This window comes from Convolutriloba macropyga, chromosome 5, assembly GCF_964194025.1.
Source record: "Convolutriloba macropyga chromosome 5, txConMacr16.3, whole genome shotgun sequence".
In the NCBI taxonomy this organism is placed as follows: domain Eukaryota; kingdom Metazoa; phylum Xenacoelomorpha; order Acoela; family Convolutidae; genus Convolutriloba; species Convolutriloba macropyga.
This window is the reverse complement of record NC_134472.1, coordinates 20,870,959-20,886,002: the sequence shown is the minus strand read 5'-3', so window position 1 is coordinate 20,886,002 and position 15,044 is coordinate 20,870,959. Positions and strand designations below refer to the sequence as shown.

General features: G+C 38.8%; 1 protein-coding gene across 3 annotated transcripts in view; it reads right to left on the bottom strand.

Annotated features, from left to right (window-relative positions):
* Window positions 1-15,044, bottom strand: part of LOC142339214 (tripeptidyl-peptidase 2-like) — a 62,900-nt gene that overhangs the window by 11,096 nt on the left and 36,760 nt on the right. For 2 of the 3 annotated variants that reach the window (XM_075389062.1, XM_075389064.1), the window contains one exon: window positions 2,601-2,761. In XM_075389062.1, coding sequence (XP_075245177.1) covers window positions 2,601-2,761 — 161 coding nt within the window. Of the gene's footprint in view, window positions 1-2,600; window positions 2,762-15,044 lie in introns of those variants that run through there. The other variant, XM_075389063.1, reaches the window with a different exon arrangement.

Here is a 15,044-nt window from a genome sequence, read left to right as displayed (position 1 = left end):
ACACAAATGAGCTCCTTTGAACTTAAATTAATTCAAAACAAACATAACTTTAAAGTGCAAAAGTCATTTTATTGAGTGAGGTAAGTCACTTATGATCAAAATCTAATGACGCAAAAACACTTTTGCTAGAGAGAGAGAGAGAGAGAGAGAGAGAAATGACGTCACGCGCGCAAAAGTAGTTAGTGAGAGGAAGAAGTCATTCAGAAAATTTGACTTTTCAGCTTTGAGGTGTGAACAAATGTAAAACGAAAAAAGAGCGTCAGGCGACGAAACAAAAAACATAGCAGTACAAGTCCTGAAATACAATTCAAACAACTGAATGAAAAACTCAGACGTACTCTACCTGGCCAGCAGATCAACTAAACAATGCCATTCAGAACACAAACAAAATCATCTCAAAAAATTGAGAAACTAAAAGAATCAAAACTAAACAAAAATATACTCATTGCTAAAACTCTTGACGCTTTTAAAACTAAGGCAAAACTTTTCCCTTTAAAAAACCTATTTCAAAAATATGTTCAAGACCAATGAAATCAATTGCAAATTATGCGGAAATGTTGCTGCAAATCGTGATAAATATCTTGAGAATTATTTCTGTGTCCCTAGAGGCTATCCAGTAACCCAATTCCAAGCTTTAAAAAACTCATTGGCTCATAGATCGATAGGCAATAATTTTTTAGAAAATTTCAAAATTAAAATAGAAATTTGTTCTATTAAAATGTTGAAAGCCATTCAATTGCCCCCTAGCAACTATTTAATAACCTGCTATCAAACCCTGGATGAGGTTACCTGGCTACTGAGGAAAAAAAATAAATACAAATGTATTGAAAAAAACCTGAAAAAAAGCAAATTTTATCAAAACTTCTAAAAGTCGAATAGCTAAATTGCTGAAAACAAATCCATTGAAACTAAAAACTATGTAGTAAATTTTTATCAGAACGTGGAATATGCTTTCTCGCACTTGAGAATGCACGAATATCAAAAACTGACAAAAACTTAAGGAAGCCTTAAAAAATTGCGGATTTTATCAAAAAAATGCTAAAATTCGAGACAATAAAATGTTAAAAACCATTCCATTGTTACTAGAAACTATGCAGTGTCCAATTAGCAAACCTTAAAGGAGATTGCCTGGTGCCTGAAGCTGGAAAAACTAAAAAAAAATGACAACAATTTTTAAAAACTGAAAAAAATGCGAATTTTATCAAAAAAAAAATAGCTAAAATTTGTGATATTCAAAAGTTGAAACCTATTCCATGGCAATTAAAAATTTTTCGATAACTTATTATCTAACCCCTGATGAGGTTTTCTGGCACCTGGGTCTCAAACAAAATGAATAATGAGTTTTTTCAAAAAATGCTAAAATTCATGATTGCGAAAACATGAAAACTATTCCGTTACCACTAGAAACTATGCAGTAAGCTATCATCAAACCCTTTATCAAACCATAGAGGAGGTTTATTGACACCTAGGGCTGAAAAAACTCAAAAAATGACAAGAACTTTCAAAAAACCTGAAAAAAATTGCAAAAATTAGTATCATTTTGCGTGTTTGTGTTTGTAGTACCAAAACATATAGCTCATAAATTGGTCATAACAAACAATTTTGTCTCGCAAAAGGCCTTCAACAACTTTTAAAAACTTCAACCTAAGACTAATCAAAACAAAAAATCACAAAAAAACCATGAAAAATTGCACCATCTTCAGCCCAAAAACTCCTAAAAATGACCTTTTAACCTTAAATTAAGGCCATCCCAGCAGCTGCACCACTATAAGCACTTGAAGGACTACTAAAGCCCACTTTGGGCCTCTAATGAAACTTAATGCCCGCTGGGCTTTACCTGTTTATCCCGTTTTAAAAGATCAAAGTCATTGAAAAATGTGTGAACACATCTTAAAAAAAACACAGCGCACCAATACAATTCAACAATTCAAATTCATTGAATTGTAAAAAACCAAGAGCACCGCAATATAGCGCCGCTCAGCTTACAGCTTCGCAGCTATAATAAACAATTAATTTTTCGTCAATGAAAACTGGTCCGGCAAACACAATACCCGAGTGTGTGCTCCCAAGTTACAAGACGCATATAAAAAGGTTCGCGGAGAGCACAGAGCAATAGGAGGCGGATGGTGCAACCCCCAAACCCGCCCTTTCAACTATGATTTTATGTTCTCTCAGCAGCTTCGATGAAATGTACACTTCTCGCAGTCTGTGCCTACGAATTGCAGCTCTGTGCGACAGCTACAACAACAACAAATGTACACTTAGAAACTAGCAGAGCTCTAAGAGAGGTGCCCGGCGCCTTAATGCCTTTCGGCCTATACCTGTTTTTGAGGACGAGAAGCCAAAAGCGTCACACAAAAAGTTCTTTCGAGAAGGGAGGTCGTCAAAAAATAATAAGTTGAACAATTGTCACTTAAGATTTTTACTTCTATAAAGGTGCATTTTGCGGGATAAACATGTCTTTTTAAAGAAAAATTAAAACAGGATTGCTCAATATCCTCACAGATACACTTTCGTTTCCACAAGCCGAGATACGCCTACAAGCATTAATAAATATATTTTGATGTTCATCCTTCAAGTTCAATGAACAATTGGTATACCTGGGTTTTCCGCTTTTCTATCTCCTTGGCTTCGTCTGCTAGAGAACTGCCCGATTTCGAATCATCCTTGGGTGGTGACTTTTTGACCTCACTGGATTCTGTCTCCGAATCCGTTGGCAAATCATCACCTTCGGTCTTAACTTCCTGAACCGCTGTCACTCCTGTTGCGTCAAAACACAAATTCAGAAATAAAAGTCTAACATTATATGACACACTTGAAAATGAATCAACAAATTCCAGAAAGGGAAAGTCTTTACGAACGTATTCATCCAAATCTTTTCTTGAATTGACGTAGTAGTGGAATGATTTATGGTCCAGTTTATGGACAAATTAATGGCCCTAATTATGTAGAGCGTAATTATGTAGATGCAGAGCGTAGAGGTAAAATACCGACTACTTCAAGCTGTCCGGTTGAAATTTGAGTTCTTTTAAACTTAAAGTCCGGCATTATCATTCATCGTTGACAGAATAAAAATCCCACTGCCAAAAGACGCAATAACCCAAAAATTTCCAACACCAAAACCGCGCCTCGAAGATCAAAAAGAATTTCTTTTTTAAACGGCAATATAGCTGTTGACCATTGCTTGTAGTTCTCGTAGATGAGGGCAAAGGACTTTGAGTTTTCTGAATCCATTGTTTATGGGCAAAGTTTGATCTTCCATGGCTGGGTCGTGTTATGGAACTTTGTGAGATTTATTTGATTATTGAATTAATAAAGGATTACATTGGTTTAGTATAAATTAATCAGTTTCCAGTTTCTAGTTTTTGTTAAATTGACTGTTCTTCACGATTTCTGATGTTGTTATGGCTGAATACTTGCATGACTTTTCTTAACCATGTCGAATCAGTATCGGGCACAGATGGTAAATAGTGCACATATGGCAAATAATCCACTGGGCATCAATGTTGATGACATCGCCGGCCCCATTTGCAGGGTTGCAAAGAATAGTCGGCTTCCGTAAAGACGATGCTTTGAGTCGGCTTCCGTAAAGACGATGCTTTGAGTCGGCTTCCGTAAAGACGATGCTTTGTTAGGTAAAAACTTTGTAGCCAATAAATAATTCCGATAAAATAACTGAGGGAAGAAAAAGATGGTTACAAGAGATAACAAAGCAAAAGATTTTCAAAATCGGCGTTTCCAACTACGGAGCGGGTAAAGGCAAAAAATTGTAATACCCAAAAATTGCGACACAAGCGGAAAAGGCTAAAGCGGAGGTTGCTGCGGTGTAGCAACTTTCTACACAGCGCAAAAAAAGACGAGATTTCTACCTGTTGCGACTTGTACCTACCTGTACCTAACTATAACCACTCAAGAGTGACGGACCTTTTAACGTACTGGATTTTTTTAAATCGTATGTTGATCGACAAGTAAGTGATGTGACTGCACATTAACGATAGTGTAATTTTCTGCAAGAGGAATTTATGGAAACTGGGTGCTAAAATGATGTGCATTTGTCCTTTGAATGTGAATGTAGTTTACTCTTCAGAGATTTTACTTAGCTTGAGAACGGGGCGGATCTTTTCACCGTATGCAGTCTTTATTTTGACTGAGCGAACTACTTTATCCGAGCCTGGATACACTTCAATTACCTTTGCTAGAGGCCAGAGACCACGAGGTGTGAAATCTTCCAAAATCCAGACTAAGTCGTGAACTTTTAAATTCTGATTTACTTTACGCCATTTAGAGCGTTTCTGCTGGTTAGGGAGATACTCTCTAATAAATCGGTTCCAAAAATGTTGGGCTAGAATTTGTGATGTTTTCCAAGATTTAGTAACTGCTACTTTGCTTTGAGAGAAGACTCCTGAAGGGAGATTGATTGAGGGCCTACCCAAAAGGAAATTATTTGGCGTTGAAGGGAGTGGATCGTTTATATCGCTAGCAACATTCGTCAATGGTCGCGAATTCATGTTGGACTCAATTTCACAAGTGAATGTCGACAGCGTTTCGTCTGTTAGCGTTCTTGAGCCAATGACTTTGTAGAGGGAGAGTTTGAAAACTTGAACTAATCTTTCCCAGCTACCGCCAAAATGCGGAGCCAGAGGGGGGTTAAATTTCCAATTGATATCTACGTCTAAGATGTGGAGCTTAGATGCAAATTCTCGCGAGGATCTGAGAGCTTCTATTCCTTTTCTCAATTCGGAGCAAGAGCCGACAAAAGATTTTCCGTTGTCAGAATAAAATATTTTTGGTTTTCCGCGGCGGCTAATGAATCTGCGGATGCAACTCATTGTAGAATCTGTAGAAAGACTTTCAGAAACTTCCAAATGAACGGCTCTTACAACTAAGCATGAAAATAGAAGGATATAACGGGTAGCAAATTTACCACACTGTTTTATAGGAAAAGGACCTATGAAGTCCAGGCCTGTTGTAGCAAACGCAAAGTGATTTTGTAGCGGTAAACGTTCACTGGGCAGATCTGACATCTGAGATGGACTAATTTCTTGAGCCATTCTTCGGCAGGGAATGCACTGACGTATTGTTTGTCTAACGACAGCTCGGCATTTCAGAATCCAATAGTATTCCATTAGAAAGGAACGTGTTTGTTCAACACCAGAGTGACTATTCACCACGTGAGTGTTTTTGATGAGGAGCTTAACGATTGGGTTAACCCCGTCTAAAATTAAAGGATGGCGAGCAGTTTCTAAGACCATTGCCTTAGACAGCCGACCTTTGGCGCGGAGTTCATTTTTTCCGTTAACAAAAGGACAGAGTGTCTTTAGAGGGCTCGACGAAAGTATCTCCTTGCCTTTTTGTAAAGACAAAATCTCACTTCCAAAGTTCTGACTTTGAGCAACGCCGATGAGGTACTTGTAAGCCAGTGTGTGATGTGCGAGCGATAAGCTACTGCTCTGTTTTTTCAAGCGATCGATGAAGAAGAAGCAGTATGCTGCAACTCTAACCAGACGATTCCAATTGCTGAAGCGTGCAATGTCGATGGGACATTGAATTGCTGAGTGCAGATCGGTTTGCAACGCATGAACGATGAGAACGTTTGAATTTCGTGCTTTCAAGATGTCCTGACTTGGCCAGTCACTTTTTGGTAACTGTAGAAAGGAAGGACCGTTGAGCCATCGAGAACTGCAGTTCATCTGTTTAACTTCATAGCCTCTTGAGCCATCATCGGCTGGATTGTCAGCTGAGGTGATGTAATTCCAGTCATGTGCTGTTGATACATCAAGTATCTTCGCCAACCTGTTAGCAACAAATATGCGATGACGTATCTCTGGGGTTCTGAGCCAATAAAGAACTGTGGTACTATCGGACCAGAAAAATTTTTCATTAATGTGAATGTCGTGCTCTTCTGTCACGAATTGTGCGAGCAGAGCTGCGTAGACGGCGGCTTGCAACTCGAGATTTGGAATTGTCATTCTTTTGATTGGAGCTACGCGGGCTTTTCCCATGATGAATTTCACTTGAACGGTTTCATCAACGTATTCAATCCTAAGATACGAAACTGCTGAGAGTGCATACTCTGACGCGTCTGAGAATGTATGGAGAGCTGTTTCCTTTATTGCTTTGTTAATGAATAAACAGCGAGGTATTGAAATTTCGCGGAATTCCCGTAGTTCGTTTTGCAGCTGAGTTAGATCTGCAAATTCATTGAGGTCTAATGGTTTGTCCCATTTTGGTCCATGATTCCAGGCGGCCTGTAGACTTTTACGAACTCGGATGGTGAGCGGTGCTATAAAACCTAGGGGGTCAAAAATGGATGCCACAAACTGCAGAAGTTTTCTTTGGGTTACCATAGTGTTATCCAAGGGAAACTTCTTGAAAAGTTTCTTCTCGATTACATAAGTGTCTGTTTTTGCATTCCACGGTAATCCGAGGACCTTTTGCATTTGAGGTGAAGCTTCGTTTGTGTTTAAAAGTTGATCCCTACTGACTTGTTGCAAAAACGCAGCCGAATTAGAATTCCACTTGGTGAGGTTAAAACCCCCAAGAGACAGGCAAGCTTTAGTGCTGCTCATGATGTTTACAGCTTTTTCAACGTCGTCAGTGGAAATGTACAAATCGTCCATGTAGATATTGCGTTCAACAATATGGGAAACCTCAGGAAAATGTTTCTGATTATCTATTGCAGAGCGACGTAGAGCGTACGATGCAATGCAAGGTGATGACGTTGCACCAAATATGTGGCTAGTGTATTCATATTCTTCTATTTTGCCGTTGTGATCCCACAAGAAACGAAGATATGAACGGTCTGAAGGAGCAACTTTGACTTGCATAAACATTTGCTCAATGTCAGCGGATATTGCGATATGACTTTCTCTGAAACGCAAAATAATCCCAACAAGATTGCTGAGCAAGTCCGGGCCTTTCAACAGATTTGAGTTGAGAGATTGGCCTTGAAAGATGCTGGATGCGTTAGTCACCCGTCGAATTTTTCCGGGCTTATTTTCGTTTGAGACCGGATGATGAGGTAGATAAGAAACTGACTTTGCGTTGTCGGTATAAGGATCAATTTTTACAACATATCCGTTTTGCAAGTCCTTTTGCAAAGTCTCTTCATATTTTTCTCTTAATACTGGCTTTGTGGAAAGCTTTGCTTTTAGCTGCTTCAATTGTTTCTCAGCGAGCCATCTGTTATTCGGCAATTTTGCGTTCTCTTTCCACAAGAGACCAACTTCGTAATGACCATCCTTGAATCTGGTTGTAGATTGTAAAATTTCCAAAGCCTTTTCATCGTTCTTGGACAGTGCTTTTTTCTTGGATGCAATGCCATAATTTTCAATCTTCATCCAATCCTGAACTTTAGTGAAAAGTTCGTTGTCCAATTGGCCATGGGAACAAATTTGGGTTTTGAGAACTGGATTTTGCTCATCTGCAATTATGTTGGTCTTTCCGGCACAAGTCCAACCTAATGGTGTCTTGACAGCCCAAGGTGTGTTTTTGGGGCCTTTAACAATCTCATTGTAGTGGATTAGCTCAAGGTTATCAATTCCAATGATTATACACACTTGATTTTGTTTGACATTTGGAAACGTGATGTGTTTAAGGTGATCAAACTTACTACAAAGTTTGTTCAGCTCACTGGTTTTAACTGGTGTCATATTGAGATCTGGTACTGCTAGCACATCGATTGAAACTACTGAGCTATTCTGAGATCTGTATGGCTTGATTTGGACAGAAACTTGAGAACAGTCTATTTCTCTAGTTGTATGGTAGCCACTGATAGGCATTTTAGCGACTGTGTTCATGTCAATCTCCAATTCTGATGCTGCAGATGTAAGCAGCAAGCTTTGACAACTTCCGTTGTCTAGATACGCATAAGTATCAAGAGTTTTTATACCATTGGAAAGTTCAACCGGAACAAGGGCTACTTGTCCTGTTCCATGTAATTGAACGGATTTAACGGCCGATGGCGGCTTCACTCTCTGATTATTGTCTCCAAAGCTCTCATGGAGCAGAGTATGATGCTTTCGGCCACAATTGCCAGTTCGACAAACATTTTTTGAATTGCAATGTTGAACATGATGACTGCCAAAGCAGTTGAAGCAAAGTTTTAAGTTTTTGACATGTTCTCTCCGATCGAAAGGAGAGAGGGTTTGGAAATGAGAACATTTGTAGAGATATTGACAGGTCTCATTACTGGGGCAAACAACAGTTCTGGAGGGGCCTTGTTTGTTACCGTCTGAAAAGGAGCCACCTTGTTGACCATTGCTTGTAGTTCTCGTAGATGAGGGCAAAGGACTTTGAGTTTTCTGAATCCATTGTTTATGGGCAAAGTTTGATCTTCCATGGCTGGGTCGTGTTATGGAAATTGGCGCTGGCAAATCTCTACAATCCTTTGCGTAGATTGATAACCAATCAGAAAGGTCTTTAAGAGACGGCTGGAGTGAAAACTTTTCGAGGGCATACTTGTTCCAGTCCAGGCGGACTGGTGTCGGAAGTTTATTTAATGCCTGATTGAGATTTGTAGTAGAATGGATGTCGTGATTGAATCCAAGTTGTTGAAATGTATCCACTAGGGTCAAGAGAAAGGCTGAAAATTGGGTATAACTTTCAGGGACAGTCAGATTAGGTGGTTTGAACTGCGAGAGTTTATCAAGAAAGGCATTTACTATCCGGTTTGGGTTTCCGAAGTGTTCCTCAAGACGATTCAACGCTGGGACGTAAAGACTACCGTTGCAGCCGTATCCATCTATTAAATGCTTTGCCTCTCCAGTTAATAGCGATTGAAGATGTATCATCTTTTCTGATAATGACATAGGCGATCGATCTATTGTGGCTTGAAAAATGCTGAACCACTTCATCCAGTCGAGTGGGTTGCCATCAAATTTTGTTGCCTGCAACTTGGGTACAGATTTCTGGAAACAAGTGGACATGGAGATGGGGTTCTGATATGAAGCAGAGCCAAGTGTAGCGGACGCCGACGGATCTGAGAATTGTTGATTGGAAAGGAATCTCCATGATGGATTGCTGTTCGAAACATGAAATGATGTGTCCTGGTTGACTGAACTACTGTTTGAATTAGCAAGAAACGGTTCCGAAGACAAGGCACTGTGAACATGATTTCCAGTTGAAGTAGCCGTTGAGAAACCAATATTGGATTCCATATTAGCCGGCGGCGAAATGGAATTGGATTGAACTGAGCTAGCGGGCGCTGCAGAGTCCGACGAAAAAAGTTGACCTGACACTTCGTTCCCAGCGGATGCTGAGAAATTTGTAGAGGTCCTGTTAGTGTTAAGAATGGTTGGGTTACTGCTGCTACTATCAAATGTTACCCTTAAGTTGCCTGATGAAACATTGCTTACTTCTGCGCTTTGAGTTTCTTTTTTGTGTTTGCGGAGGGCAGCGGTTGTTTTTCGAATCTTGAATTTTAGTTTGCTAAGTTGAAAACAGAGCGTATCTGCGTCTTCTGATGGTGAGATGTCCAAAAGTTCTTGAACGGAGTTGTCGAGTTTCTCTTGCAGCTCTTTAATTTCGCTCAATGTTTCTTCTAGAGTTTCCGTGTCCTCCCCGGAATCGATTCCTGAAACAACAAATTCGATGCAGGATTCAATTTCGCTTTCAAACATTAGCTTTTGGTTTTTAATGTGTTTCAAATGAGGATCAACAGAGGATTCTTCGTTTTCACCCATTGCTGGTGTTTGTGAACTCGTAGAATTTACCTGATGTTTAACTCTTGTTGATTTTCCGGTTCGAGTAAGAACCATTAACTCTGTTTTGTTGAGTGGGTCTAGAGCTTTGAATTTAATTTAGCCACTTTTAGTAGCATTGTTAACCAAATCTCAAGGCCAAAACCTGTTTATTTAACTACCGGTTAACAATTACCTACCAAAGTGTACTAAACCCTGCCAAAACGTTGATACAGTACTTTACCAAAACTACCGAACCTTACCAAACCTTACCGAACCTTACCAAGCCTTACCGAACCTTACCAATCCTTACCGAGTCTGATCAAACCTTACCAAGCCTTACCGAATCTTACCAAGCCTTACCGAACCTTACGAAGCCTTACCGAACCTTACCAAGCCTTACCGAACCTTACCAATATCTACCGAACTTTACCAAGCCTTACCGAACCTTACCAATATCTACCGAACTTTACCAAGCCTTACCGAACCTTACCAATATCTACCGAACTTTACCAAGCCTTACCGAACCTTACCAATACCATCAAATACCAATACCAGAATGATAAACTCAAAATCTACCAAATAACCACAGTAAAATCCGGACACAAACCGAGGTTTATGCCAAAACACACGGTAGGAAACGTTGGTTTTGCCAATAGCGAAATAAAATTTTAATGGCGGTATCGGAGCAATGGCTGAAACAAATGGCTGAAATTTATTGCAAATTGTTAACACGTCCGGAAAAATTCTCTAGGTGCGAGAAAAAAACAACGCTGGGGAAAATACTGGCGAATCACCAGAGTCAAAGGAAATAAGAATAAGGTAATCAAGGGAGTCCCATTAAACTCTCTGTTGGGTTGGGCGATGATGGGTTGCCTCGGGTTGGGTTGGTTGGGATGGGTCTTTGTCTAAAATTTCCTTTTCTACCCTGATCACGAGAAAAAAAATTCTCGAGAAGGAAATTTTAGCTGTCCATTCTTTCGTTGGGCGCCAGAATGTTACGTTGGCCGCCTTAGGAACTTTGTGAGATTTATTTGATTATTGAATTAATAAAGGATTACATTGGTTTAGTATAAATTAATCAGTTTCCAGTTTCTAGTTTTTGTTAAATTGACTGTTCTTCACGATTTCTGATGTTGTTATGGCTGAATACTTGCATGACTTTTCTTAACCATGTCGAATCAGTATCGGGCACAGATGGTAAATAGTGCACATATGGCAAATAATCCACTGGGCATCAATGTTGATGACAATAGCATCAGGTACTTTACAATGGTATAAAATGTCACGGAAATCATAAACCAGAAGCTAAAAGAGAAGATTAAACACCCACCAAAATGAGTTCACATTTTATGTCTTTAAAAAACCTATACCACAGCACATAGCTCGAAAACAATCACAACTGTTTCATTGGACAGTAATAAAAAGCGAAAACAAAACGATAACGACTGATTGATAAAAGTTACAGATAACAGAGAGCGGAAAAGCAAACTTTTGCTGGATTACCAAAGTAGGATGTATGCAGCTTCTAAAAAAGGATCATCAGCTTGCATCAAAATTCGAAACCATGATTACGCAAAAAAGCAAGTCGAACATGACAAAACAAACTATTCGCTACATAGTCGGAACGAGCGAAAACATAACCTAACGTAAAAGATAATTTAAATTGAAAACATACACCAATTTTGGCGCACTTTTCATTTGACTTTTAGTACTTTGATTTTTACCACTTGAGTGCAGCTGCTCACATTTGCGAAAGAGAGCGAAACTTAGATCACGCAAAACGAAAAAGTCAAGGGCGTAAAAGCCAATCGAAAAGTCAAAACGGTCAAGCAAAAATTTTGCATATAAACAGACGTTTACACGTATGAACACCTTTACAATAATTGCTTCGAACTCCGTTCGAGAGCAATTAATAACCGACTAACGTTTGACGAAATATTCTCAAATGACAGGCGAGTGGTTCGCGGAGTTTGCAGCTAGCTTAATTCTAACTGGATAACAAACAGTGGGGTATAAGGCAAAGCTACAGATTAATTCAAAAGAAGTACAAATTATGTTGCTTAATATTTATTACCGGGTTTCTTACGATCCATAGAATATACCCACAAACAAATACAGAACTGAGTTGACAGAGTCGCTGAAGTGATAATCAAAACACTCAAAAGTTGTTTAAGTTGCTAGTTATAGCCTTATAGCTTAGCCTGCACGACAAAGAAGCCTGTCGAAAAAGTTTAGAGTAACCTAAAGGGACATTGAAATGGGTGCCAAAAGTCAATCAGAAAACTGGCTAAGTCATTTCTAAAGAAAAGTGAAGAAAAGTACTACAACAGATAAGCGCCGGACAGAAACAGCCAAAAACCATTCGAAGCGGTGCGATATAAAAACTATAAACTATTTAAAAAACGAAGTTATTTACCCAAAAAACATAGCCGGCAAACTGCCAGGAAACAACCACTGTTGAAGAGCTTGACTCACATCGGGATTGAAACAGAAAAAGAAAAAAAATAAAAATTGACAGAAAAACTTTTTCTAAGCGTCAAAATTGTGTTTGGTGGGCAGTTTGTTAAATTCTAAATCTACACTTAATTCGGCTTTCAAACTGAAAGCAATTAACCTTAATACTAATGTCAGCTATCAATCTATCTAATGCACTTTGATAACCTAATGCACTATGACTTAATGAGCGGCCTTTATTGGTCTATCTGTTCAATGCGTGAAAGAATTTAAATTCCTTTGTTGAAACAAAGAGTAAGGTAAGTCACGATTCAAACGTGAAAATCGTGACTAATGAAAACCGAAAAACGTGGTCAAAAGGTAAAGCGAATTCAAGAACATAGCATGACAATTCCAGAAACACAATCCAAAGAATTGAAAATTTAATACCTACTGCACCTGACTAGCAGATCAATTGAAAAACGTGAGCCAAGAAGAAAAACAAACTCAAAAGCTGGTAAACTAAAGGAAACATACCCGGCAGATTGCCGGAAAATAGCCGCCGTTGATTCCAATAATCATGATTGGAATTGAACGAATAGAAGATATTGAAGAAGGATTTTTGTACAAAAAAATTTTTTAAGTCCAATTTATTTTGATATAATTTCGTAGTTGAACATACTCCTGTTTCTTAGAGAGATGCTACAGGGGCTACTATCAATACCAATAAGCATTAGAGATGGTAACTAAGACTTATAGGAACGACGTTCAAATAGCGGGCATCTAAAATTGGGCTTTATGGGTTTATCCCGTTTCTATTTCTGACTTCAATTTTTTATACTGACTCTGTTCACTTTGAATTGCTTTGCTGAGCAACTGATGTTCAAATTCACTTTTAGCAGAATGAGAGAAGAGAGAAACTAGCCTAAAGCCAAAAAGAATTCACGCAAAATGCTGAAAAAGCGGCAAAATGGTAAAGTGAAAAAAAGTTCGACGAAGTAAAAAAAAGGAGTGCTATAAAAGCCGGCTGAGAAGATGAGGGCGGCTATTAACCAAACAAACTAAACAAAAACAAATATTGCTAAAACCCTTGCGGCTTTTACCCTGACATAAAAATTTTCAGAAAAATTAAGGATTCAAATTCCATCAAACATAGCCGACAGATTGCCGGAAGAGCTGCTAAATAGAACTGCGTGCCACATAATAGAGATAGAAGCAGATATAGATCTAAATTGAAAAAAAAATCGACGCCGCTCAAAAAACTAGGTAAAAAACATTCAGCGATAAATTAATAAAGCTTGTTAAAATTCATTCCGCAGAAGCCACCTTTTAGAGACCTTTACTGCACATATGAGTTCCTTTGACCTTAAAGAAACTCAAATTAAACTTAGGTTTTAAAGTGCAAAAGTCATTCAGTGAGGTTAGTCACGTATGATCAAAATCTAATCACGCAAATAAACTAAAAACTTTTGCTAAAGCGAGTGAGAAATGACGTCACGCACGCAAACGTCGTTAGTGAGAGGAAGATGTTATTCAGAAAATTTGACTTTTTCAGCTTTGCTGTGTGAACAAATGTAAAACGAAAAAAGAGCGTCAGACGACGAAACAAAAAAACCAAGAGCACCGCAATATAGCTCCGCTCAGCTTACAGCTTCGCAGCTATAAAAAATTTCAAAAAATCTTGATATCAAATTGCTGAAAACCATTCCGATGAACCCATCAACTCTGCAGTAACATGCTATCAAACCCTAGAGGAGCCACCTGGCCGCTGAGGCAAGAAAAACTGAACAGAGGACAGATATTTTCAACACATTGCAAAAATTCGTAATATTTAAATGTTGAAAAAAATACCATTGCCACTAAAAACTATGCAGTAACCTAAAATCAGAACCTAGAGCAGGTCTTCTGGACTCTGAGGCTGACAAAACTCATAAAATGATAAACTTGCAAACGAACACGAAAAATTAGGATATTATTTTTGTAATTATGTTTGCAGTACCGAAACAAATAGCTCATTAAATGGTTATAAAAAGTTTTTAACTTTCAAAAGACTATTATAAACTTTGACAAACGTTAACTCAAGACTAACCACTCTAACCACTTGAGGGACTATTAAAGCCAGCTTTGGGCCTGTAATGAAACTTGATAGACAATTGCCTGTTTATCCCGTTTTGAAAGATCAAAGTAATTGAAAAATGTTTAAAATCATCTTACAAAAAATCAATAAACCGACTAAAGCCGGAAAAATTGCTCTCGAATGACAGGCGAAGCAATTTAACTCAGGGGCTGCAAATTTTTCTTTATTGGTGCAAAACCATCAGCCAAAAGTAGGATTCGAACCCTGACCTCCTGGTTCCGAATCTCTCACCTCGACAAACGTGCTAACCACTCGGCTGTCAGGACCCTGTCATCTCTCTAACAATCGGTTTTGCTTGAACAACAAACTTTATTTCGGACTGAGAGCAATTGAAACCACTCAAAAATCAAGAAGTGCGTGAAAAAGTCACCTGAGAAGTCAAAAATATCTAGAAGAAAAGCGCAAAACTGTCCAGCTAAAAGTTTGCATAAAAAGACTCACATATTTACAATTATTGCTTCTCATTCGAGAGCAATTAAAAAGACAGAGCTCCAATACAATCAAATCATTTGGATTGTAAAAAGGAGGGAAATGAATTCTAGCCGTTTAGAGGCTGACGCCGGCTTTTAACTATATGACGTGCTCTCAGAATCGCAGACAAAGTTTTTGGGTGGGTGGGGGTATGTGTGAGGAGAGGGCATAGGTAGTGGTGGTAGGTTGGAGGGCGCTGGTGTTAAATAGGGACAGGTAGGTAATTGGGGGTGTAGTTAAGTTGGTGGGGGGGGGGGGTAGTAGTTTGGATAGGGAGGAGTACTTTGCACTGAGTACTTTAAATATCATTTTCCAGCGTT